This window comes from Mustela nigripes, chromosome 17, assembly GCF_022355385.1.
Source record: "Mustela nigripes isolate SB6536 chromosome 17, MUSNIG.SB6536, whole genome shotgun sequence".
Taxonomy (NCBI): Eukaryota; Metazoa; Chordata; class Mammalia; order Carnivora; family Mustelidae; genus Mustela; species Mustela nigripes.
In genome coordinates, this window is record NC_081573.1 from 33,252,719 (window position 1) to 33,279,127 (window position 26,409).

A 26,409-nucleotide genomic window follows, 5' to 3' on the forward strand; every position below is an offset into this window, starting at 1 on the left:
TTTTCCAAATAAATTCTTCCATCTTTATTTTTATAAAAAAAAAAAAACAACAACAAAAAACCCAAAGAACAAAGTCACCACCAAGCACAGGACAACTTACCAGGCAAGGTCTTGATTCCCTCCCTCCTTCATGTCCCCCGTGCCTCATCAACAGTGTCAGGGAAGCAGTCGGCATGGTTAGCTTTTCCCCAAGGGAGTGTTACAAACAAGGGAGGGAGGGAGGGAAGGCTGGCTGGGTATTTCATCACTGAGAAGTTGCTTCCAACAGATTGTTTGAAATCACGCTTACGTTTGAAATGCAGGAAAGGAAGACCATGCCATCAGAAATCATACCCCTCCTTCTGCCAAGGTTTTCGAAGCAGCCTTTCATTTGCGGGGAGGGTCAGAATTGTGTTTTATGGGCCGGGGCGGGGGAGGGGGGCACTTGGGTGGCTCACTCAGTTAAATGGCCATCTCTTGATCTTAGCTCAGGTCTCAATCTCAGGGTTGTGAGTTCAAGACTTACTTACAAAAAAACCCCAAAAACAGCAACAAAAAACCCCCTGTGTTTTAAGGACCCAGACCAGTTTCAAAAACTTGCTCTGTAGTCCCAGAACAAAGACTAAGATAAATACACATGGTTTGTTAGGCTTATTCTACAGAAGGTCAGGGGCTGCAGGTCTGGAGTCCTTGTTAGTGTACTTAGTGTTGGTGAGAAGCCTGGGCCCCAGCCTGGGACACTGAAGTCTTCTAAAGACAAAGCAGAGACACTGAGAGGCCCGTATCCCCCGTCGCCTTCCACTACATACGGAGGATGGGCAGGCGGTCCCAGCCACTGGCCTCCTTCCAGCCCCTGTGCGTGCTGACTTGGGCCAAACCAGAGGAACGATCCTGATTCCTTAGGAGTCTGACGAGCAGAGCAGAGCAAGCGTAGTCCCTTCTAGGCCGACTCCACAGAGGGCTCAGGCCTCAGGCTTGCGGGCCGCCCCACGCTGGGACCTGGCTGCAGCCAACGGCCCCAAGGGGGCCATGGCACGCGTGGTCTAGGCGTAGCCCCCAGCCATCTGACTGGTGGCTGCATTGCTGCCCACTCCCCGCCAGGCCTGGAAGCTGAAGAAAGCGCTCACTCCGTAGGCAATCATCACTAAACACGAAAAGAACTGGAAGAGGAAGAAGACACCAAAGCTGAGTTGGTGTGCACTGTGGCAATGGGGGGAGGGGGTCAGGGGGGACAGATAGGACCACCAGACAGCCTCAGAAGGGCATATACAGTAAAACCTGGAGTAGTGCTCCCCACTTAACTAGAACAAGCTGCACTGGCAGCCACCCCAACTCCAATTAGCCACATACTCACTTCCCAAGTGTTTGTAGGGATGCCAACATTACATTCTTGTGGGGGAAACCATGGCTAACCACGCAGCAAGGTAGGTCAGACTGTGACACGGGCAACTGGACAGTGTGCTGAGAGTGACCGAAGGGTAGGAACTCCTTCAGACACACATCAGGAATTTAGTTTTAAAAAGACAATGTTCAGGGCACCTGGGTGGCTCAGTGGGTTAAAACCTCTGTCTTCAGCTCAGGTCATGATCCCAGGGTCCTAGATAGAGCCCCATATGGGGCTTGCTGCTTCCCACCCATTCCCCTGCCTGCCTGCCTGTCTACTTGTGACCTCAGTCAACTAAATAAATAAAATATTAAAAAAAAAAAAAAAAAGACAATGTTCAAGTAGTACCCAAGAGGGGTACCTAAGTGGCTCAGTGGGTTAAGCCTCTGTCTTCAGCTTGGGTCACAATCCCAGAGACCTGGGATTGAGCCCTGCATCGGGCTCCCTGCTCAGCAGAGAGCCTGCTTCTCCCATTCCATCTGCCTGCTGCTCCCCCTGCCTTTCTCTGTCAAATAAATAAGTAAAATCTAAATAAATAAATAAATAAAAAGGTATCCAAGGAATTCTCTGGAATTAGTTTATAGGTGGACTACACTGGCCCCTGCAGCCGCATTCTGAAGCTGAGGAAACCCATGTCCTGGTCTTGCTCCTGCCCAACCTTGGACTGTACCTTGGCGTGTTCACCTCACTGAGCCTCAGTTTCTTTGTCTGTCCAGAGGAACTGGTAGTCCCTCAGTGTGGAAGTCAAGGGGTCCTGTGAGGTAATGTCTGCACAGGGCCCCATGGACTGAAGCGTGACAGGTGTGGGCAGGGTCGCTGGTATGCCACTCGCTGCTTGATATGAAGCCCAAGTCGGGGCTTCCTGAGAGAGCTGTAAATCCCCCCAAATGGTTTAAACCAAAAGGTACTGTGTGCGCCTTTTAAGACAGGTGGGCAGTTTTCAACAGATTCTCCAAGGGGGCACACAGACTATAAATCGGTACGAAGCACCTGTGTGCCAGAAAAGTTCAACAGTGAACCCAAAACTCCCATTTACCATTGAGAGTATTTTCAAGTGTTGCAGTTCCTTGAGGTTTACTGCTAACTGTGGAAGACAAACCTGCACGTCCCTAAGCCCCTCCTGAGAAGGAGGTCCCTTGGTGATGGCAGATGCTGGCCTCAGACCAGGGGGTGGTGGAAGCCCAGAGGCACAGACTTGGTTTGACCCGCCCCTCCCCCATCACTGCCAAGGGCGCCCCCAGGGACCCATACTCACAGAGGCGGCCGCACGCTGGTTATACGGCCGGGTGCCCTTCAGGGACGTCAGCTCCACGGCAGCAGAGCAGGTGATGAAGGCCGTGATGTAGAGAACAGTTGCACCCACGTTGAATATCATTAACTAGGGAGTGGGGGGAGGGGAGAACAGGCTAAAGATGGCAGACTCTTTCAGTTGCCCCCAGCACACCCCTTTAATATCTAGAACAGAGGCTGGGACTCAAGGATGGGGATGGATACATGGGTCTTTCCCACTATACTCCTCAGGGTGGCAGTCCACATGGGGTCAACCCATAGGCCATCCAAGCGGGGAGCATAAACACACATAAGGCTGAGAGGGAAGGGGAAATGATGCGAAGGCCTAAAGTGATCTGGTCAGGGGAGGGGCAGTGACAGCCCCACAAGGCAAAACTCCATTCCCAATGGCAGGAGACCAAACAAAGGCCATCTCTGAGAGCACCAGCTGAAGAATTCCAGGGCCACATTATTCCATGCAAGCCTGGCCCCCACGCATGGCACTGTGGGCCTTGGTCCTGAGGCTGGCCCTGGGAAGACTTCCCATCTCTCTCTGCCCCACCATGGGGGAATCTCTGCCTGCCTTTTGGCCACATCCTAGACTCAAGGCCACCATGTCAAATGCCAGGGTGAGGACCCAGCTGGATTCTGGGGCTGACTGGCAGAAGGGACGCTTGGATGACAGTCAGGCCCAAGTCCCATTTCCCTAACACTTGGCCCCTGGAGCCCATAAACAGTCTTAGCAGAGATTGCAAACTGGTGGCCCTCAGGCACATTTGGTTCAACCTACAGATTTAAAAAAAAAAAAATTATCAATATTCTAAAATGAGACTTTTTTTAAAGCTTTTTTTTTTTTTTTTTTAAAGATTTCATTTATCTGAGAGAGAGAGAGAAAGAGATAGTGAGAGAGCACATGAGCAGGGAAGAGAGGGAGAAGCAGGGAGCCCGACGTGGGGCTCGATCCCAGAACCCCAAGATCATGACCTGAGCTGAAGGGAGATGCTTAGCCGACTGAGCCACCCAGGTGCCCCAAAAATGAGATTTCATATGAAAACCCAAAGAGCTCATATAAAACTTTCAATCTTAAAATATCAAGATTTGGTACCAAGGGGCCTGCATGCCCACTGACAGCAGGAGCTGGCTCCCTACAGACGGATGGGTACAGGCGCTCCAGAACCCCTCCCTCAACCTACATCACTCACTCACCTTGCCCAGGTCCGGTAGGGAGCTTGTAGTCCCCATTCCAGAAAATGCCAATTTGACAATCCCAATCCAGTCGTCTCCAGATGCAGCCAAGCCTTATCTGCCAATAGGCCCAGCAGCCAAAGAGACACTGCCCTGCTATCTTGGCCCAGGAAAGGAGCCTCTTTCCAACAAGAGCTGTGGCCGGAGCCCCAGGTCTGTGCTCAGAGACACTGAGGTCCCCGCCATCTTGGGAGATTTCTTTCTTCAAGGCTCCTAGGACATGGCCATGACCGGGACTGGACCCTCGCCAGGAAGTCCGGCCGTCCCCTCCTCAGCCTAGGATCTTCCCTGCAAGCCTAGCGGCCACCACAAACACGGCCTGGCTCCTGCCAGTGATGTCAAGATCTAACAAACCCGTTCTGTCTTGAGGATGACTCACGTTTCCTCAGTTTAAACAGTCATTGAATTCCACACAATGCCGCCTAGTCCCAGCCTTGCTTGTCTTACAATCATGTGCCTCTCTTGCCTCGCCGCTCACTGAAAGCCTCAGACCCCAGCTGCAGGGGTTTTCCAGGTCAGAGAAAAAAGCCCAGCGCGAGCTTTCTGTGTCTGGCCGGGGAACTTCCTATGGCCGCTCTCCCCTCTGTGTCCCGAGAAGACTGACCTGGACAAAGTGGGGAGGCCACCCTCTCCCAAGCTGTCGGGGACTTATTCTGGGTAATTCCTGATAGTCTGGCTGAGGGCTGGGAGAGTCTTGACAGACCTCCTGAAACACAGGTTCAAATCCCAACTGCCCCCACAAAACAGAAAAACACTTTCAAGATTCCAAATGCAGGGGGCTCTCCATTCGAGAGCCCTCACAGGGACACCTGGATGGCTCAGTGGTTAAGCGTCTGCCTTTGGCTCCGATCATGATCAAGCCCCATGTCCAGCTGCCTGCTCAGTGGGGAGTCTGCTTCACCCTGTCCCTCTCCCTCTGCCTGCTGCTCCTCCAGCTTGTGCTCTCTCTCTCTCAAATAAATAAGTAATATCTTTAAAAAAAAAAAAAAGAGAGAGAGAGAGAGAGCATGCCTCACTTCTCCCTTCTCTGAAGAAAGCCAAGTCTATGTCCTCCTATATTTGTGGCCATGGATCCTCCCTCCCCAACTCAGCTCTACAGCTGGCTGAGGGCCAACTCCCACCAGCCACATCTCAGGCAGGGAAGGTGCCTCTGTCACAGCTGCGCACAGAGGCAGATGGGTCAGCCTTGAGGCACACCCCCCCAACGCCGTGCTCCCACCCAGACTCACCACCAGCGGCCAGGGCACCATGTACATTTTCATGTGCAGCTGAAACAGGTAGAGGATGAAGAAGACGATTGTCACCAGCCAGAGGAAGACAGCCACGAACATGACCCAGCCGTAGGCCGGGTACAGGTGGTATGGGGTGTCGGCAATCAGGGCCCACACCAGCAGCCCCAGCACCTGGAGGGACGAAACAGGGCCAAGAGTCCCCCAGAGCCCCCAACACTCTGGCCGGAGGCCACGGGGCTCGCTCTGCAGGACACATTTCTCATTTAGTCAAAGAAACATTTATTTGGCTCCTACTGCATACCACGTAAGGGAGTTACCCTTGCCTGGTAACTCCTCCTTTCAGATCTCAGTTGAAATGTTGCACACCATGGGACACTTTCCCCCTGGTCCTCCAGTCTGGCTTCTAGAACACTTCTTTTGTGCCCTCCTGGCCCCCCAGGCACCCACCACCCAGGACCAGATTCTGTTTCCTTCCCCTGACTTTTGAGTTCCTTGAGGGCAGGACAATGACTGTCTCACAGCTGCATCCAGACACTCAGCACACCTCCCAGGGAGCCATCCTGGCCTCCTCCATGGCTTTCACCCCCTTCCTTGCTGCCCGAGATCCCCGAGGCTGAGGCACCCTCCCTTCTCCACAAGGGCATGCTCTGCAATCTCTGGAGCTAGGCATGTTTCAGCGCTAGCGCTGAGGCAGGGAGGGTCTAATGGGGGGCTCTGGAGAAAGACTCCCTTGCTGACAAAGAAGCACCAAGACAACTGTCCCTCTTCTTTCTTGGATGGCATCCAGGCATTGTGGCAGCAAGGCTCACGGGGACTCTGCCACAGCTGGAGAATGACCTAACCATCAGACGGATCAGAGAGAAATGGCTCAAGAGCCAAATCCATCTCTGGCTGCTGGTTCTGGAAACAAAAAGGCCTCTTGGCCAAAAGCTCCTATACCAGCCCCCGGAGAGCTGGTGCTCACCAGCGAGCACAGCCAGCACTGGGAACCTGCTGCATGCTCCCACCCCAGCGCCCCGCCAAGGACTGAAGGCATGTTGCGTACCCATTCCCCTACATGTGAAGGGTCAGGACAGGAATGACCTTAGCCGAGTCCAGAAATCTGTAGGACAATGCTCCTTTCTCCTCATCCTGCCCCTCCTGCCCAAGAGGCCGGGGAGGGCTATGGTTGACTTTTCCTCCCAGTGGGAGGTGGAGCCCTGGAGCCTGAGAGCCAACAGCTGAGCTTTAATCCTTCTCACACTGTTGGACCCTGGGCAAGCTCCTTTCCCTCTCTGTGCAGCTCCCATGGGACAACTCCAGTCTCCCCACCAGAATGCAGCTCCCCGAGGAGTCCAAGTTTGGTCACTGCTGTATCTCCAGGGCCCAGAGGTACCTGGTCAGCAGATGTGTGTGCAGAACTAACGAGCCTCGGTTTCCTTATCCATGAAATGGGGGTCAGAAACCTGCCCAGCACAGGAAGCAGAGGTGAATCGGTGATGTACTCCTGGCCTGCCCCCCTCCACCCACCAGAGATGGGCTGGTAGCGGCCTGGGTGGCCCAATTTAGGGGTGAGGAAGGCGGCAGGGCTGTTACCAGCAAGGACCCAAAGCTGGGGTGTCTCAGCACAGCACCGCCAGCTTTTACCACCCATCCTCCGGCACCCTGCCTGAGAAGGACATTATGAGGGCGGCCAAGAGCCCCCAGAGCTGGGTGAGGCCACTGCTCTGAAAGAGAACCACCCCCCCCAACACAGCTTGTTGCAGGACCCTCCCAGGTAAGAACCAGACTCATCAGGTACAATCATCCTTCCACTTCAAGCGGGGTCCTGATGGGCCCCCAGGCCAATGTGCTGCCTGCTCCAACCACCAAAAAAGGAAGTCAGAAAATGCACTGAACTGAAAATAAAGAGAAGACCAATTTGGCTTCACCCTAACATGTACCTACCACTTACTGGTACGATTACTCCTTGATTTGGCTGCAGAGACCACTGAACGCCCTCCGGATCCATGCCAGGCCTCAGGTAAGCCACTCCCTGTTTGGTTCATGGTTTCCCCACGACCCCCTCATTGGTGTGTACTATGTATTTCCCCCATTTTTCAAACAGAAACTCAGAGGGAAATATCTGCAGCTGCCCATGGTTCCCCCCAGGGTTGGGGGTAGGGCAGGATTTGAACCCAGCTCTGACCTCTGGAACCCAGGCTATTGAGAGTTACTTAGTAACACGTGAAAGATGAGGACACCCGAGCTGTCCCCTGGCTCTGCCCTGCCCTCCAGCCCAGCCCTGGTTTCCAGATCAGCAAGCGCAGCCTCTGAGAGATAAAGCCACCAGATAAGCAGCGGGAATTTCTGGGGTTCCTCCTGGCTTTGCCAACCTGGCCCTGTGCCCTGGGAGCCGCCTCGGTTTCTGCCCTCAAACAAGGAAAGGTCCACTCTTCCCTTGGAACCAGAGAGACTGGTTTTTCCTGTCCACTCTCCCCCGGCCCCAGGAATCTGAATGGCGCACTCCAACCCAGGGCCCAGGGAAACCCTACTCAGGACAGGGAGGCCCCACATTTGCCAACCCCTCTGCTAGCCTGACGGCCTCATCCCCACTCTGGCCAAAGACCCCTCCTGTAGCTGGAAGAAGGGGCCGGAGGACCTGTCCTGTGGTCTACTGGACAAGAGTAAACCCCACTTTTCAGAGGAAAGGGGACAGGAGTAGGTAGCCGAGGGTAAAGAGCAAAGGAGGGCCACCTGTCTCCAGAATGTGATCCAGGCCCCTCTGTCCAGGATAGTCGCCTTGCAGCTCGGGTGCCCCTCTCTGGGACCATTCATTCAACAAGTATCTATCCAACACCTACTACGGTGTGAGCCAAACAGACAAAACACCTGCTCTCCCAGAACTCCCACTCTATGGAGGGGACCCAGATAAAAGCCCAGTGCATCGATGAATGTGGGAAAGCAGGCCACAGGGCAAGGGGTAAGTGCTACGGAAAAAACTGCAGCTGAGAAGGAACGGGGCAGTGCGGTCATTTGCAATTTCAGATAAGAGGCCAAGAAAGATCTCACTGGGAAGGTGACTTGTGAGCAGCGGGAACAGCAAGGATTGGCCAGGAGAGAGGCACGGACCAGATTCTCTTTCACAGCCTCCAGAAGGAACCAACTATGCAATATCTCGATTTTGAAATTCTAGCCTCCAGGACGGTGAGACAACAGATTTCTATGGTCTGAAGCCGCCCAGTTTATGGTATGTTTGTGATGGCAGCCCCAGGAAACCAGTACATCTTTCTTAGCTACTCTTGGACAGCCGATGGATGTCACAATCTGACCTGTGATACTGACATCAGTTCTGATGGAGGGCTGGCCTACTACTCCCTGGGTTCAGGCTCTGGCCCTGCCAACTTACCAGCTATGACCCAGGGCAAGTTGCTGGACCTCTCTGTGCCTTAGTGTCCTCATCCTCCAAACGTACCTACCTCAGGGGGTAGTTCTGAGATTAAAGAAAGTAATACATGTAAGGGACTTAGATCAACACGTTCCACTGTCATTATCAACCTGAGAGGCTGGACTGTGGGTTTTCCAATCCATTCTCTGCCCATATTCCTGAGGTAGAAGTAATTGTGTGTGTAGTTCCCAGGGGTGTGAGGCCTCACTGAGATAAAGGACGTATCTAAACTTAAACACGAGGCATGGTGCCTGGCAGCTCAGGGCCCCATGCCAGTGTGGGCCCCACCCGTCTTTCAGATAAGGCAGCCGGCTTATCTGAAGGGCAGGCCCCAGAAGGGGAGCCCTGCCCAGCCCTAGAATGCCTGTGGAAGCACACTCCTTCTGTTCCTCACAGGCTGAGGGGTTCTGGGGAGAATCCTTCATCCTCAGACCTCAGTATGCCCCTCAGGACAATGGGAGCAAGCAGGTTCCACTTAGTGCTCTCAAAGGCTCCCTTCAGCCTAGGCCTGACACTCCTCCAACTACACACCTCCCGCAGCGGGGCCCAAAGCCCTCTCCCCCTGGTGGCGGAGGGACCCCTCCATCGCCAGCACTAAGCTAAGTCTTTTCCCACCCAAAGACGGTCACTCTTCTAATCCCTCTCCACTTCTTGGGCTGGGTCAGACCCTTGTGGATTTGCTGTACAACCTTGGGAAAGTTACCCAAACTTTCTGATGTTTCTTTATCTGACATGTGAGAGGACTGGGCAGGTACACCCATCCTGGTCACCTCACAGGGGTGTCATTGCAGGTAAAATGCTGTGAAGGAAAAGGTCAACGGCTGTAGTGGTCGGGTGTGGTATGAGGGCCGTTGGCATCTCCGGGAAGGAGTGGAGAGGGGCTTACCTCCCGGAGTGGGGTGCCTCAAAGAGTGGCAGCACCTCAGAGCCCAGATGCTGACACTGGGGACTCAAACTCAGCCAAGGCAGGCAGGTCACAGAAATGGCCAAGGCCGTCTAGGCGGGAACTGCGGAACGGAGAGCAGCCTACTGGTGTCAGAGGAATGCAGCGCGACAGCCAAGACTTCTAATTTTCCAAGAGACACTAGAAATCTGAATTCCTATGTGAAATCTTCAGCTTTTTAAATGCTGGCAATGAACCCAAAGGTTTTGGAGATAATGTGAGGATGTGGCCCCACCCAAAAGCTGCCAGAACTCCCTTCTCTCCACTACACTCTCCAGGAAACTGGGACCCGGGGGCAACATGAGCCCTTCTGGGGTTCCCCCTCACAGGGACACATCTGGGCAGCTGAGGACACTCTGAACTTGGCCTGGCCAGGCCCAGCCTCCACCCCTGCCCTGACCCTTCTTCCCACAGTGAAAGGGACTTTATGGGGACAAAAGCCACCCATTGTGTCACGAGAGACAAAGGCGCAGGGGACAGAGGCTCCGGGGCGCCTGGACTGGCCACAACACACCCACACACTGGCCCCTCCCTGTGCAGAGGTGGCGGACTGGGGTGGGGGGGCAAGGACACAGCTCCCTGGAATCCCTGTACTGTACACCCCAGCACTCGGGAGTCCTGGGGGCCGCTTCCCAGCTCCACCACCGGGGGTCACAGATTTCACTCTTCTCGGCCTTCCTTTCACTCCAAAGCTCTCATTTGGCCTCTCCCACCTGGGCAAGCGGACAGGCCAACCCAGACCAACAGCAAAGGGCCTGTTAATATCCAGGGCCAGGCTCACTGGGCTGCCAAGAAAACCAGCTCACCCCTGTCTGCCCACTAAGCAGGTTCCCAGTGGCCCTGGGGACCAGGGCAGCGCCCCTGCGGCTCCCTGAGACCATTAATGAGCAGGAAATCGGGGCCTGGTCCTCACTGAGTTCCAGCATCAACCAATCACCAGCTGTCAAGGAGCGACCAACACCTGACCCCTGCCACATGTACGAAATAGCCTCCATCCACCATCCGTGGATAGCTTGGCAGCCTCATTTTTTTTTTTTTAATATTTTATTTACTTATTTGACAGAGATCACAAGCAGGCAGAGAGAGAGAGAGGAGGAAGCAGGCTCCCTGCTGAGGAGAGAGCCCGATACGGGGCTTGATCCAAGGACCCTGGGATCATGACCTGAGGCTTTAACCCACTGAGCCACCCAGGCACTCCGCATGCTGTTGTTTTCTTTTTAGTTTCTCATCATTTTATTTATTTATTTTATTTTTAAATAAAATTTTTATTTTTAAATAAATAAAATAAATAAATAAAATGAGAGAGGCACAGGCTTGACGGGAGAGTCCCACCTCTTTCCATGTACACCTGGTTAAACAACCATTCGAGGGCACCCAGCCCGTAACACTGAATTCAAGGCTATGCTTGCTGCTGTGTGTTCATGGGAGAGTGTCTTCCCCAGTCAGGGCCTGAGGGGCCCTCAAGGGCCGCCTTCACAGTTCTGTCACAAGCACAAACTACCTGTACTATATTTTTACACTGTATTTTCATGTATTTGGAAGATTTTTAAAGAAGGTATTTCATCGGGGCGCCTGGGTGGCTCAGTGGGTTAAGCCGCTGCCTTTGGCTCAGGTCATGATCTCAGGGTCCTGGGATCGAGTCCCACATCGGGCTCTTTGTTCAGCAGGAAGCCTGCTTCCTCCTCTCTCTCTCTCTCTCTGCCCGCCTTTCTGCCTACTTGTGATCTCTCTCTGTCAAATAAATAAATAAAATCTTTTAAAAAATTAAAAAAAAAAAAGAAGGTATTTCATTTATTTTTGAAATACGTAGTCTGTATGACATTGCATGTAACAAAATGGTATTTTTAGCACGTCTCCCTCCTACCCTGATACTCAGTTTCTTCCCCAGGGGCAAACAAAAGGGGCCTCTTAGGTATCTCTCCAGGAACTGTGCATGCACGCACGGCCGCCCGCACACCCTCTTTAAACAGGTGCATCTCTATATATTCTCTCTTCCTCCCTTACACACAATAGTATTCTACACACAGTTTTGCACCTTGCCTTTTCCACTTAGCTATACAGCCTGGAGAATGTCTGTCATTACAGACAGCTGCCCTCCTATTTTCTCCGAGGGCTAAGACGTTATCTTTTCACAAACTGCAAGATATGCCACTGTACACGTGTGTCATAATTTACTATAACAGTATGTATCAACTATGTTTCTATTAAAAAATAAATAAGGGGCACCAGGGTGGCTCAGTCGGTTAAGAATCTGCTTGGGCTCAGGTCATGACCCTAGGGTCCTAGGATCAAGTCCAGCATCGGCCTCTCTGCTCAGCAGGGAGCCGGCTTCTCCCTCTGTGCTCTCTCTCTCTGACAAAATAAATTTTTAAAAATCTTTAAAAATAAATAAATAAAATGCTGATGAGAAACTAAAAAGAAAACAACAACAGTGGCACCTGGGTGGCTCAGTGGGTTAAGCCTCTGTCTTCGGCTTGGGTCATGATCCCAGGGTCCTGGGATTGAGCCCCACATCGACCTCTCTGCTTAGTGGGGAGCTTGCTTCCCCCTCTCTGCCTGCTTCTCTGCCTATTTGTGACCTCTCTCTCTGTCAAATAAATGAATAAAATCTTTTTTAAAAAATAATAAACAGGGACACCTGGATGGCTCAGTTGGTTAAGCGGCTGCCTTTGTCTCAGGTCATGATCCCAGCGTCCTGGGATCGGGTCCCGCATCGGGTTCCTTGCTCAGCAGGGAGCCTGCTTCTCCCTCTGCCTCTGCCTGCCACTCTGTCTGCCTGTGCTCACTCTCTCTGACAAATAAATAAATAAAATCTTTTTAAAAAAATAAATAAAAATTAATAAAAGAAAGAAACAGAAGTGCGTGCAGCATAAAAAAACACCATGAGCAAAGTCAAAAACAACACTAGGAAAAAAACATTTGCAAATCATCTGGAGGTCCTAATAACTGGTAAGACAGACTTAAGACTCCACAGGATGGAGAAAGAGGACAAACAGACGACAAATACAAACAGCTCACCAACATGTTTTTCCAAGGCCAACCTCACTCATAAGAGAACTAGAAAACGCTACTACCCTGAGTGATGGCGGGGGTTGGGGGGGTCCTGATTCACCAGGCTGGTGACCCCTCCAGAGGGAGTTTAGCAAGCTCCATCAAAATCACGAACACTCAGACCCATGGCCAGCAGTCCCGCTTCTGGAAATGTACTGGACAGATGCACTCAGTAGCTTGTGTGTGCTCATTCACTGCAACAGGGTACAAAACAGCAGGAGTGGGAACCCCAGGTGTCTGTCCACAAAGGAATGGGCCCCATGAGTCCCAAGGCAGCAGGTAATAGACCGCTGCAAAGCCCTAAGCCAGCCATCGTACTCCATGCACAGAGAGCAGACCACAAGACATTTCTGTATGAAAAAGGAGCAGGCACAGAAGGATGTGCATAGAAAGACTGTACTCCTTGGGTCAAGTGAGGAGAGGTGGGACTCTCCCGTCAAGCCTGGGCCTCTCTCAAGAGTCTGAAATGGAACTTGGGAAACCAGGGCGGGCATGGGCGGGGTGACTCTAACTGGAAAGGACAAAGATTTTTCAGCCTGCTCTTTCCCAGCCCGTTTTATTCTGTACCGTAGTAAATATATTACCTATTAAAGAAATTCAGAACAGGAAGGATTAGAGAAAGAAAACACCCAGCACACTATGTGCTGTCAAGGGGGAAAAGCACCGCGGGGCACACGCACAGAGTGTTCCCATCTGTGGTTTTTAAAGTAAGGACAGGGGTCACGTGCACGTGCAGAAAAATGCATAGACTCAGCGTGGAACGCTGCCTTCCTGCAGGTGGTTACCTCGGGGGACTGGTCCAGGACTGATCCAGGAGGAGAGAGATGACATTCGAATTAATTACTCTTTGTATTGTTGGACTGTTCTGCTGTGTGCCTGTGTGATTTTCTCAAGGAATACAATTTTTTTAAATGCGCCCATTAGTAGAGAAAGGGCTACATGAACACTGACTGACACCAGGACATGCCCTGAATCGGTTAACAGGGAGGGACAGTAACAGAAGAGATCTCAGGTGGTCTGGGTGTAAGAAATGCAACTTACCAAACAAAGGAGAGGGCATAAAACCATCCCCGTTTTTCACAATGCACAGGAAAAAGAACTGGCAACTCCCTACAGAGGTCCCCTTGGGAAGAGGGGCAAGCAATCCAAGAATAACTTTGGCCTTATCTGTAAAAGGTTTTCATTTTGTAAGGAGAATGTGTTCACATATTTATTCCAAACACTCAACTCCCTCCAGGCCACTACCAGTGGGGTATATGGGTGGAGATAACAAGACCAAGCACTGGTTTCCTCTGGGCACAGGAGGTGGACCAGCAAGCTTGCAGGGCCTGGCATGATGTACCCAGGAGACTGAATCCACATAGCTCAGGGCGAAAGAACACCCTGGGAGGCTCCAGCAATGCACTTCCAACAAGACCGAGCTCTGCTCACACCTCAGAAACCCCCACAATCTCCTCCGGGCAGCCTCTTGTCGGAGGACAGAAGGGACCTGCAGGCCTTGCCCTGACCCCCACTGGGAGAGGAAGGTGAAGTACCTGCCGGGACTGGGGACAGAGCCAGGATTACAGCAAGGAAGAACCTTCTAATACTCCCAAATGCACAAGGATGGTGCTGGCAGCCTTGAGAGTGACTGAGCTCCCCGTCGCTGGAAGCATGTAAGCTCGCGGGACCTCTGGGAGCAAGCATGAAGAACCCTATGATTCTACGGCTCTGTGAATCCTAACTGCCCTTCATTCCAACACACATGGCACTAAGCCCTGTACAGCACCATATTCCACATTCCTCACTATTCCATAGTCACTATTTTACCAACAAGGAAACAGAAGCTCTAGGGTATTAGGGAAGGTGCAAGATCACACAGCCAGGAAGGGGCAGCCAGGATCTGAACCCAAGGGTCTCTGCTTTCAGGCCAGTGCTCCCACCAATACTCTCCATCACCCACGGGTCACTGTGATCTAGTGGTGGGTGAAGCTTCTGATAATTTGTTCAAAAACGAAAATGGTGTGGCCACCTCCAATTTCAAGAGGTCCAGCAAAAAAGGACAAAAGGTGCAAACACTGATTGGCCCATTTATATGGGCTTTTATATGCCCAAGGCCTCAGGGATGCCTTCTGACTGCAAGGCTTTTGGGCAAGCTATTCTAAGGTTCATCTGTTTGGAACCACCTTCTTACTACTCCCTTCCTTATAACTAAACCCTTCAGAGCCCACTTCTGTCAGGAAGCCTTCCTTAGTGGCCCTGGCCCTGGATAAATCTCCCTTCCTGAAGGTCGTCTCCCTGCCTTCCCCTCCAAAGCATCCCAGGAATCTGTAACCTCTACCAAAAAAATAAAAAAATAAAAACAAAACAGGAACATAGCTAGAGCCTCGCTTTGGATGTGAGTGCAAATTCTGACTGCCACTCTACCCTGTGTGACTTTATATTCAAGTTCCTCACTCTTTGCTCATCAGTAAGCCCAGGTTAAGATAATCCTTATCCCCGCAGCTGTAAGGATCAGTTAACCACACCTTCCACAAGATTCCTTCCACCCCCTAGCCACACCCCTGCAACATCAAAACCTCCAAATTTTTTTCCTATTTTTTTTTAAGATTTTATTATTTATTTGACAGAGAGAGAGATCACAAGTAGGCAGAGAGGCAGGCAGAGAGAGAAGGGGAAGCAGGCTCTTGGGGCTCCCAGGATGCTGGGACCATGACCTGAGCCTAAGACAGAGGCTTTAACCCACTGAGCCACCCAGGCACCCCAAAACCACCAGATTTTTATGACCAAATGAGTTGTCTCTAGCTCAAACTTGCCTGCTTGTTTTTTAGATGCTTATCTGCATAAATCCATCATGTTTCCCTTTTTGCCTAGGCTGCTAGGAAACTCGACAAAGAATCAACAGCCTCAAACGTGCCATAGATTCCTGGTACAATGACCTCTTTTGGGTCTCAAGTCAATACTTTCCCCCCCTACACACACAACATGAACTTTTAGAAATATATGACTTTAACGCCTATTGTAAGAAGCTGAGTATCACATTCTGCCCAATGTTCTTTCTGGAAGCAGATGGTGTGTGTGTGGGGGGTGATAAATCAGTTAACACTGAAGTTGGTTCTTCAGGACCCACTTCAATACCAGACAAAGAGCACATTTCCTCTCTGCCCACCCCACCTCCCTCTTCCCACCACATCCTTTGAGAAACAAAGGAGAATTAGCTTTCATCTTCCCATTTACTGCCTCCTCCATGCAGCCTGATCCCTTTGAGAAAAGCTCATCCTCTGGGCACCTCCCTCAGACCAAGAGTAAGCAGGTGGTGGGCCTTTGGGGGTTGGGAGGGATGACCACTCCATCATACCCTCAAAAGCATCACACCCTGTACCCTGTGGGAGCACAGCTGAGTGTGGTGATTAAGAGCATGGGCCAGAAAAGTCAGCCCACACAGGGCTTAGATACCAGTTCTATCACTCTTAGACCTTGGGCAAAGAACTGACCTCTGAGTCTCGGTTTCCTCACCTATAAAATGGGGGGAGAACGGAATATATAAAGCCCTTGCCAGGGAACCCAGAGCCTAGTTCACACCTGACTGGTGGAAGCTTTTTGCTTCTCAGCAGATGGTGGTGCCTGTTGGAGTAAAGCCCCCTAGGAAACCAGGAAGCTGTCCACTGGAATTGTCTGTGGCCAGAGAAACAGCTCAGGAAGCAGCTTCTCTCACACGTAGGTTGGTTAAGGCACTAAAAGGTGCAGGTCTTCACAAGTCTAATAGGAGACCCTCATCCCCCCACCCCAGCTCCAAAAGCACTGCAGGGGAAGGGAGCAAAGGAAGGCCACCTCACTCACACCCAGTCCCTCAGTGTCTGGACACCTAAGCAAGGCCTCCCAGCAAGTCGCACACCCTGTGTAGACCCAGGGTTGATTTCTGTGCAATGGGACAGGAATATTCAGGACTGCGCTGCTGGGCCCACAGGGACTGACAAATCCGAAACAGCAGCCTCTTCCCAAGGGATCTACCCAGGTCCTAGCAGACACAGCAGGGCCCTCTTACTCTCAACTCCAGTTCTCACTGTTCAAATGCGAAAGCAGCCCATGCTCAGGTCCCATCAAGCAGGAGCTAAGCCTAGGGCTCCATGAAACCGCCCCCCACCCCCAGACCCCAGCAGAGCTTTCTCCCTATCTCTCCCCATGGCACTCAAGGCCCTCAGCTTCTTACCACCTCAGAAACAAGGGCTTCAACTCTAGCTGTACCAACCCAATCCCCCCCAACTTCCTTTCCAGTAGTCCATCCCCAAACTCTGGCTCCCACATGACTGGTGGAAGCTCTGAACACCCTCTCCCTTCCTCTGCCAGAGTTCAGTGAAATCAAAAGTTCCCTCTCCTTCAGGAACCTCCCAGGACTCCAAATTCATCTGCCTCTCCTCTGCCCCTTCAGTCCAGCCCTGAGGCTCCCTTCCTGCTCCCTGCCACCTTCTCAATGGTCCTGGAGTGCAGCATGCAAACCTGCAAATTTAAATCAGGCCCCATGGGAGGTCTTACCCACCCTGGGAATCTCCAAAGCAACTCTGGGAGAAGATTACAAATGTAGATTTCAGGGCTGCACTTCCTGAAATTCCAATTCCACATTTTTTCCAAGGGGGTGGGGATTAAGACTCTACATTTTAAACCTTTCCAAGAGAGTCTGAGGCTGGTGTGGGGGCTGAGGGGCCAGCGACAGATCTGTGAAACTCTGAAACAGAGCTAGCACTGACCTAGGTGGAGACAGGGGCTGGGGAGGGGAAGGGGCACGATGTGTCAGACTACCGAGCCTCTCAGCCTTCCAACCAAACCAGGATCAGGCAGGATGGGGACGACCGACATGCCCTAAAAGAAAATGGATCCTGGCCCACCTCCAGTTCCACCTTAGTCCTCTGGACCCTCAGTTGCTGGGGAAGTCTCCCACAGGGGCAGCCACCCGGCTTCCTGACCCACCAGAGGGTACCGTGGTAAGAAAGAGAAAACCGCCAGGCCTGAAACCAGTGTGTGGGGAGAGGGATGTTCCCATCAGTCCGACTCTGCTGGGATCCGCACAGGGTCTGGGAGGCATCGGAACCTTGCAAATGCCTCTGGTTTCCCACAAATCCCTCCCGCCGGCGCTGGGCGCGGTATCTCGGCCCCATGGGGCCGGCCAAACCGGCTGGAACCCGGTGGGGCAACCAGTGGAAGCCAGAAAAGCCCGGTCCCCGCGCGAGAGGCCTGGGGCCGCGCCTAAAGGTACGCGCCGGAACCGAGGTGCACTCTCGCTTGGAAAAGGAGCGTCTGGGGCTCGGCCACGCGGAGCCCTTCGGAGTGGACTTTGCTTCACTCAGGCCGCGTGTCCTGGAGGGCTGGGAGCACTGCCGTGGCAGAGAGAGACAGAGAGACAAGAGACAGAGAGGCTGGGGGACAGAAAGGCTGGGAGACAGAGCGAATTGGGCGCAGTGACTGTGCGTCTGTGAGCGCTCCTTTGGCTGGCCTCCAGTGACCACCTCGCGGGACGATGGGGCGCGCGCCGAGTGGGCACTCTGAACACGGGTGCTCGCGGCGACGGCAACGGGGATGTGTCGAGTTGAGAGGGCTGAGGGTGGTCTCGGGGGCGTGCGTCCTGGAGGCGCCTGGGGACAGGGGCGTCGCGGCGCGTGGGAGCCTAAGGTGAGGGAGTACTGGGAGCAAAGGAGGCAGCCCCGAGCCCTCCCGGCCCGGCCGTCCCCCAGCTGGACCCCGCGGCCCCGCGCGCGCTCACCAGCTGCAGCAGCATGAGCGCACCGAGGCTGGAGCGCACGAAGCCCAGGTCCGGGCGCAGCGCGGAGACCGAGGCGCCGGCGCCCTGCGCGGGGCTGCTGGTCCGCGTGCTCACTTTCGACGGGAACTCCGCCATGGCGGTTCCGCTCGCTTCCCGACGTCTCTCCGGCCGCCGCCGTCGCCGCCCCTCCCCGCGGTGGGTGCCGGCTGCCGAGCCGCTCCTCCCCGGGGGCTCCGGCTCCCGCTCCCGAAGCGGCTCCCGGCGCGACGCGCGGCGTCGGGGCGGGAGGCGGCCAGCAGCCAGGTGCGGCCGAGCTCCGGCCCCGCCCCCACCGCGGGACCCGCCCCTTTAACCCTCCGCCTGCCGCCGGCCGGCTCCGCCTCGAGCCGCTCGTGGCCGCGTCCACTTTCCAGATGGGGCAACTGAGGCCGCGGTCAGTGAGACGGATCCGCCACAGCCAGCCTGGAGAGCCGCACTTTTCTCTCCCAAGGAAAGCCACCTCCTGGGAATCTCCCTCAGCGTCGGTGCGGCTTTCACCGATGCTCCGGCCCCTGCCAGCCGGTCACTTCCAAGCCGGAGGTAAGCGGGGCTGGGGAAGCGCAGTAATCTCAGGCCTCTCCTGGATGCCTCTAGGGGCCTCTCTGAAGTTTCTCCTTACAGCGTGATCCGCATCTCTGCAGGAGTTCTGGGAGATGGGACCTGGCACCCAGGAGTTGAGGGTCTGAGTTGACTGAGACTGCTTGTGACTCAATTTACGTGGTTTCCACTTCTGAACATACTAAGCAGTAACTTAGAAGATCATTGAGCCTCGGCTTCCTCGTCTGTAATATAGGGATATGAAAGGACCTCACTTCACAGAAGCTCCTGGCACAACGTGACAAGGGCATGCGTGAGGGGCATTCATAAGGTGGGAGATTATGTTGGAGTTATGGTCTCATTACTCCACCTGCACCCTGAAATGCGTGCGCGCGTGCACACACACACACGCACACACAAACCCCCTTCAAGCCATAAAGGCTTGCACACATAATTTATCAACCAGTGTTTGCAGAACCTCTACTATATGTCAGGCCCTATCCTAGTCCCTGGGGATACAGCAGGTACAAGCCAGGCAAGGCTTCTCCGATTCCACTTTCTACTGGGTATGACAAGTGATAGACTGGGAAGAAAAAACGTCAGTGACATAAAATAGATGTGACAGAGATGGCCAGGAGGCAATTTTTAGATAAACTGGCCAGAGAAGACCTCTCAGAGAGGTAACATTTAGGCAGAGAGCTGAATTATCAGTAGGGCCGGCCTTGGAAAGAACTTAGTAAGTGCAAAGGCCCTGGAGCTAGAGGAAGCCAGACAGTTTGAGGATCATTGGTGGGGTGGGGGTAACATGAGCAAGGGGGGAGGCTCAGCAGGAAGGCAGGGACCAGTTCCCAGAGGGCTATTTAGATGATGGTCCTATTAGTGTCCTATGGCTGCCACCTGACTGTGGTATCTTTAAACAAAAACAAAAACAAACAACAACAACAAAACCAACCCAGAAATGTATTCCCATATAGTTCTAGAGGTCTGAAATCTGCAATCAGTTTCAGTTAGCCAAAATCAAGATGTCAAAATCAAGGGCTGCTCTTCTTCTGAAGGCTCTAGAGGAGAATCTGTTTCTTGCTTTTCCAGTTCCTGGTGGTTGCTTCTGGCACTCCTTGACCTGTGACCTCATCTCCTGAATCTCTGCCTCAAGGATCACATTGATAACTTCTCTTCTGTATGGATCAAATCTCTTTTGGTCGCCCTTGTAAAGACAGCTGTGATTGGGTTAAGGTCCACCCAGGTAATCTAGGATGACCTCCCACCTCAAGAACCTTAATTTAATCTGCAAGGACCCTTTTTTCTTTATACAGTAAAATGCACAGATTCCAGAGATAGGGTCTGAGACATTTGGGTAGTTATTTTTCTGCCTATTCAGTAATGGAGGAGAGAGGTTAGCATTTTATTTTAAGGCCTGGTGGGTTTCTAACAGGAGAGTGACAAGATCTGATGGCCAATATCTGATGAAAATGTCACTGGTGGATGATGACTGAGCCCTTCACCTACCCTGGATGTCCTACCCCTTCGCCACAAGACCCCTGAGACCCTCCTCCCCACCCCACAGGCAGTGGGCACTTGAAATGAACGGTGCTTCTTGGTAGCTGCAAACCCAGAGACCAGCCTCCCTGTACACTGCACAAGGCCAAGTGCAGAAGAACAAAGCTCTTGGGTAAACCTTTAATTTTATTATGACACAGAAAACAGTAAGATGATTGTTTCCGAGGCAGAGTCTAAAACAGTAGAGTGTTTTTGTTTTGGTTTTGGTTTAGATTTTGTTTTTTTGGTTAATCCCACTTTCATTCCTTTCAAATGGCAGCAAGCAAGAGTCAATTACTGCATTGTTTTTTACTTTGACATTTTCTTCCAGACCAGCTTCACTCTCGCCCTAAGTCAGAAAAAGTGGGAAGGAACCTGTCCCCAGGCTGGAACCTGCCACCCACCCAGAGTCTCCACTGGCGCCTTAGAAGTTCTGGGATGGGGTGGGGGAAAAAGAGAGCTGGGAATGAAGCCAGGAATGCCTGTCCTTTCCCAGGCTTGACCCCCTCTCTGGGGTCTGAGCCAGCCATCTCCACACAGAACACATGGCTTTGTCTCAGTTCTCCTCCATTTTATAAAGACTTCCTAGTCTGGCCAAGCCCCTACTGTGCGCTGGACCTCCCTCCCTTGGGGTAGGGTGGGAGCATGCTGGAGAGGCAGTGGCGATTCAGGCACTGAGCAGATGTTTAACCTGTACCTTGGGTGTTCTGGGCCCTGAGGATAGAGCTGTGAGCCTGCAGATAAATTGATAACTATCAATTGTGATAACATTACTTCAGGAAAAGAGCAGGGCCCCATGGGAAAGAATAGTTGAGGTTTGGGGGTTGTCAGGGAAAGTATAAACATTTAAACAGAGACCTGAAGGATGAATAGGAATCAGGCAGAGAAAGCCACCATATGTGCAAAGGCCCTGAGGTGGGAAGACTGGGGTCTTTGAGGGAGGACAGAAGGTTATGAGCTGAAGGATTGGGGAGAGATGAGGTTCAGGTAGGAGCCAGGACCCAGATCACCTGGTTCTTAAACCCTTGGTAAAAAACAAACAAACAAACAAACAAAAAACCCTTGGTAATGGGGTGGATTATTTAAAAAAAAAAAAAAAAAAAGACCCTTGAAGGGCAATTTTATCTTTTGAGTTACAATTTTTAAAAATTCATAAAGGTTTGTTTCCCTGGGGCTCAGTCAATAACCAGCTTCCAGAAGCCAGCTCTGGGCAATATTGATTATAAGCAGCAACTATCGATTAAACACTTTTCCAACTGGCCCTATGCTCAGTGCAATGGGGTTGGTTCAATTTCTTTAATTGCATAATTAATTCATTAATGGATTTCATTGCACATCACACACACACATCTTCAAAACTGCACCTTTGGTGTAGTTTTGGAATATTGATGAGGTCAGGATGCAACAGCCAAGAAAGAATTCTTGAAATGTCTTTGGTGCAAAAAGGTGATTTTATGAAACCACAGGGACAGGACCTGAAGGCAGAAAGAGCTGCTCCCCTGGGGTTGTGAGGGGTGACTGATTATCTACTTGAGAATTGGGGGAGGTGAGGAAAAGGGGAGGTGTCCAAAAGGACTTTCATAGGGGCACCTGGGTGGCTCAGTTGGTTGACCAGCTACCTCCAGCTTGGGTCATGATCCTAGGATCCTGGGATTAAGCCCCACATCAGGCTCCCTCTTCATGGGGAAGCCTTCACCCTCTCCCTCTCCCTCTCCCTGCCACTCCCCCTGCTTGTGCCCTCCTCTCTCTCTCTCTCTCAATCTGTGCCAAATAAGTTAAATATTTTTTTAAAAAAGACTTTCGGGGTGCCTGGGTGACTCAGTGGGTTAAGCCTCTGCCTTTGGCTTGGGTCATGATCTCAGGGTCCTGGGATGCAGGCTCTCTGCTCAGTGGGGAGCCTGCTTTCCCACCTACTTGTGATCTCTCTGACAAATAAATAAATAAAATCTTTAAAAATAAAAAAATAAAAATAGATTTTCATATGCTAAAGAAGACCCTTACGATACTGGAGGCCTTGCTATTATCAAGTTAAGGTTGTTTTTCACTGTAGCATAGCATTAACATTAAGAGAGTTGGAAGTTTCCTGGGGGACTGTCACACATACCCCCCACCCCTGGAGGGGGGGATCGGTGGGGGAGGGGGCTTTGTTCTCAGCTTCCCTTCTGCTCTTTCCTCACCTTTACTTCCAGCTAATCACTGAGAAGAATTTGAGTAGCCTAGCTTTTCTTTCTTTCTTTCTTTCTTTTATTTCCTTTTTTTTTTTTTAAAGTAACCTTTACACCCAATGTGGGGCTCAAACTTAAAAGCTTGAGATTGAGAAGAGTATCTCTTCCAACCTAGCCAACCAGGCACCCCTCCTGGCGTATCTTTTCTTTTCTTGCATCACTACCACATGACATGGAGAAATGTAGAGACTTGCTTTGTAAGTATTTAAAAAAAAACTTTTTTTTTTTTAAAGGTTTTATTTATTTATTTGACAGACAGAGATCACAAGCAGGTAGAGAGGCAGGCAGGCAGAGAGAGAGAGAAGAGGAAGCAGGCTCCCCGCTGAGCAGAGAGCCTGATATGGGACTCGATCCCAGGACCCTGAGATCATGACCTGAGCCGAAGGCAGAGGCTTAACCCTCTGAGCCACCCAGGCGCCCCCCAAAAAAACTTTTTTTAACCAAAAAATAAGATTATACTATATATACTGAAACTTGACTTGTACTTAACAGCTTGGAAATTTCAATTTCACACGAAGGGTGGCCTCATCCTTCTTCCATGTTGTGTAGTACTTGATCGAGTGGCTTCTACCTAATCTTCTATCCCTTCCTCTCAGCTGGTAGACGGGTGAGTTCCAATAGTTCCTCATTACTAGTAATATTATATAAGCCTTCTTATTTACATATGGTAGCTCACATGTGAGATTATCTGTGGATCCAGTGTTCAAAGCAGAACCACTGGACTGAACAATATTTGCATGTTTTTTTTTATACATACTGCCAAGTTTTTATAGATACTCCAAAAGATGCCCACTTTTGGAAGTGGGAGGAAGAGGAAGCTTAATTATTTGCCCCACCTATGATATGTGTGATGAGCATTGAAAAAAAGGTCTCATTGTAACATTGGCATTTCCTTTGGCATTAGCTAGTGGGGCTGAGTTTCTTCTTAAGCTTATTGGCCATTTGTATTTCTTTTTCCTCAAATTTAAGGTTTGAACGCTTTGCCCTGGTGTAGTAAGCAATTTATATTTGCCCAAAGAGAGGTCTGGCCTTTGCCCTCAGCTTCTGGGAGGTCATCTCTAAAGCTTTGGAAAGTTCTGCCCCATAGAAGTCTTCGTTCAGGGCGGGGTCTGGTCACACCTAACAGTGTGGTTTGGGGAACTTGATACCAGCTCGTTTCACTCCACCTGGAAAAGTTGGAAACAGATCAGCTCTGTGGGCAGTCGGTCACCTGTGGCCACAGGAGGAAGGTCCTGTAAAGATTGTGGACACCAAAGTGGCAAGTTTACCTGGTCAGTTTTGCTCCACAGTCACACATCAGTGCTGAGGAAATAATGCATGGAATCCATGATTCCCCGGGGAGGGGACAACCATTTGGAATCTAAAAGTCACCGTTTTAAAAATTACACAAGTCCTCAGTTTCAGTATGTTCACTGTAATGAACCATCATCACTATTTAATTCTGGAACATTTCCATCAGTCCCCTGTGCCCTTCCATTGGCTGATTCTTATCTATCTCCTTTAGTAGTGAACAACTGTCACTGTGAGTGTGACAGTCGTCAAGGCTTTTGGTGAGTCCTTCTAACTAATGGATGTTTGCACCTGAGGGTAGTCGGGGGGACGCCCTGAACTCTGCCATCCTTGGAAGTGGCAGTGGTCTTGTGCTTTACTGGGCTCCCTCCCTGTTTGTGGTTTTCAAATGGTATAAGCTCGTTTTCTATTTTGCATACGCTGTTGCCTTCATATGTTGCCCTTGTTTTCTCCTACTTTGTCTCTCCCTCTCTGTAGAATTTTGACAAATTTGTACAGGCATGTGAACACCACCAAGATTAAAGATCACCCCAAGAGTGCCTTTGTAACCTCCACCTTGGCCCCAAACAACTACTGATTTGTTTTCTGTCATTGTTATTTTGCCTCCATTAGAATGTCTAGCAAAAAGAGATTCTGCAGATGTTTTTCAGGATCTTGAGATGAGATTATCCTAGAATATCTGGGTGGATGGTAAATCTAATCACTGTGTCCTTATAAGAAGCAGGTAGGGGCGATGACTGGCTTAGTCAGTGGAGCATGTGATTCTTGATCTCCAGGTCCTGAGTTCAAGCCCCACCTTGTGTGTAGAGATTACTTTAGGAAAAAAAAAAAAAAAAAAAAAGGAGGAGGCAGAGAGAGATGGGAGATTTGGATAGACGAGAAGGCAATGTGAATATGGAAAGAGAGATCAATATCTAGGAGCACCCAGGAGCCAAGCAAGGAAAGCCTGTAGACTTTAAGAATGGAAGAGGCAAGGAGTGGGTTCTCCCTGCAGCCTCCAGAAGCTTCCAGCCCCACTGACACTGTGATTTAGACACTTATGACTCATTTTGGACTCCAGAATTACAATAGAATAATTTTTTTTAAGATTTTATTTATTTATTTGACAAAGAGAGATCACAAAGAGGCAGGCAGAGAGGCGGGGGGAAGCAGGCTCCCTGCTGAGCAGAGAGTCCGATATGGGACTTGATCCCAGGACCCTGGGATCATGACCTGAACCCAAGGCAGAGGCTTTAACCCACTGAGCCACCCAGGTGCCTCTAGAATAAATTTTTAAAAACAAAGAATAAAAGAATAAAAACAGAGAATAAATTTGTGTTTTTTAAAGCCACTGTTCCTGATAATTCGTTACAGCAGCAAGAAGAAACTGATACAGTAGGCCTTTGTGAAAAGCTCCTTCATGTAACATAAAGCTCTTGAAATTCATCTGTGCTATTGAGCATAGTTTGATTGTTTCTTTTTAATGCTGAATGTATTCTATTGTATTGATAGAGCACAATATCTTTATCCATTCACTGGTTGATGGGCATTTGGGTTCTTTCCAGTTTGGGTGGCTATGAAAATCCCAGGGTCCTGGGATTGAGCCCTGCTTCAGGCTCCCTGATCAGCAGGGGAGCCTGCGTCTCCCTCTGCCTGTGCTCCCCCTGTCTGTGCTCTCTCTCTCTGGTAAATGAATAAATAAAATATTCTTTTTAATTAAAAAAACCTGCTATGAATATTTGCATGCAAGTTTTTTTTTGTCAATATGTTTTCATCTCTCTTGCTTAAATACCTAGGAGTACAATTGTTGGAGTGTATGACTATGTGTATCATTAACTTTATAAGACATGGCAAAACTTTTCCAAAGTGACCTCACCATTTTTCCAAAGTGGCTGCTCATCATTTGTTTTACAGATGAGCAAACAAGCTGGAGAAAGGGCAGAAACTTGCCCACGGTCACCAACTGAATTAGACATCAGCAGAACTAGAATCAAGGTCTACAGCTTCTCATCCCCAGCAGGGATCCTGAATGAGAGGCAGGCCTGCGGGCACATCTCCCCATCTCTAGCTGGCTGGCTGCTTCTGCCCCTTCCTACCTCTTCTCCCCTCATCCAGCGCCCCAGGACCTGGAAACCAGAGCATCTTTCAGTTCACTGCCGTCCCCATCCCAGGAGGTATGAACTACTGATGGGAGAGGCTTGGGGAATGGGCGTCACTAATAAGAACCCCCCCCCCCTTTAGAATCTGAGGACACCTCCCTCTAGCAGTGACCTTTGTGCAGAATGTGAGGTAATTTTTGATGGTCTAGGGGCAGCGATCAAGTACTTCCAGGGCTTCATTACAAGCACTTTGTTTTTAACTTTGCTTCCAATCTAATTATGTCAATGAGAAAGCCTCCTTTGGTACTGATTTTTTTTTTTTAAGTTTTTTTTTTTTTTTTAATAGTAGGAAACTTTTTTTAAAAAGATTTTATTTATTGGGGCGCCTGGGTGGCTCAGTGGGTTAAGCCACTGCCTTCGGCTCAGGTCGATCTCAGGGTGCTGGGATCGAGTCCCGCATC

The 26,409-nt window shown here is 50.9% G+C and overlaps 1 protein-coding gene across 1 annotated transcript; it reads right to left on the minus strand.

The window, feature by feature from the left end:
* On the minus strand, window positions 1–18,524 carry PLLP (plasmolipin). The gene is made up of 4 exons (XM_059382549.1): window positions 18,244–18,524; window positions 5,107–5,280; window positions 2,619–2,741; window positions 1–1,139 (listed from the first exon to the last, which is right to left on the minus strand). The coding sequence occupies exons 1-4, from the start codon at window positions 18,376–18,378 to the stop codon at window positions 1,023–1,025; spliced, it is 549 nt and encodes a 182-aa protein (XP_059238532.1). The 5' UTR covers window positions 18,379–18,524; the 3' UTR covers window positions 1–1,022.
* Window positions 18,525–26,409: the final 7,885 nt, after the last annotated feature.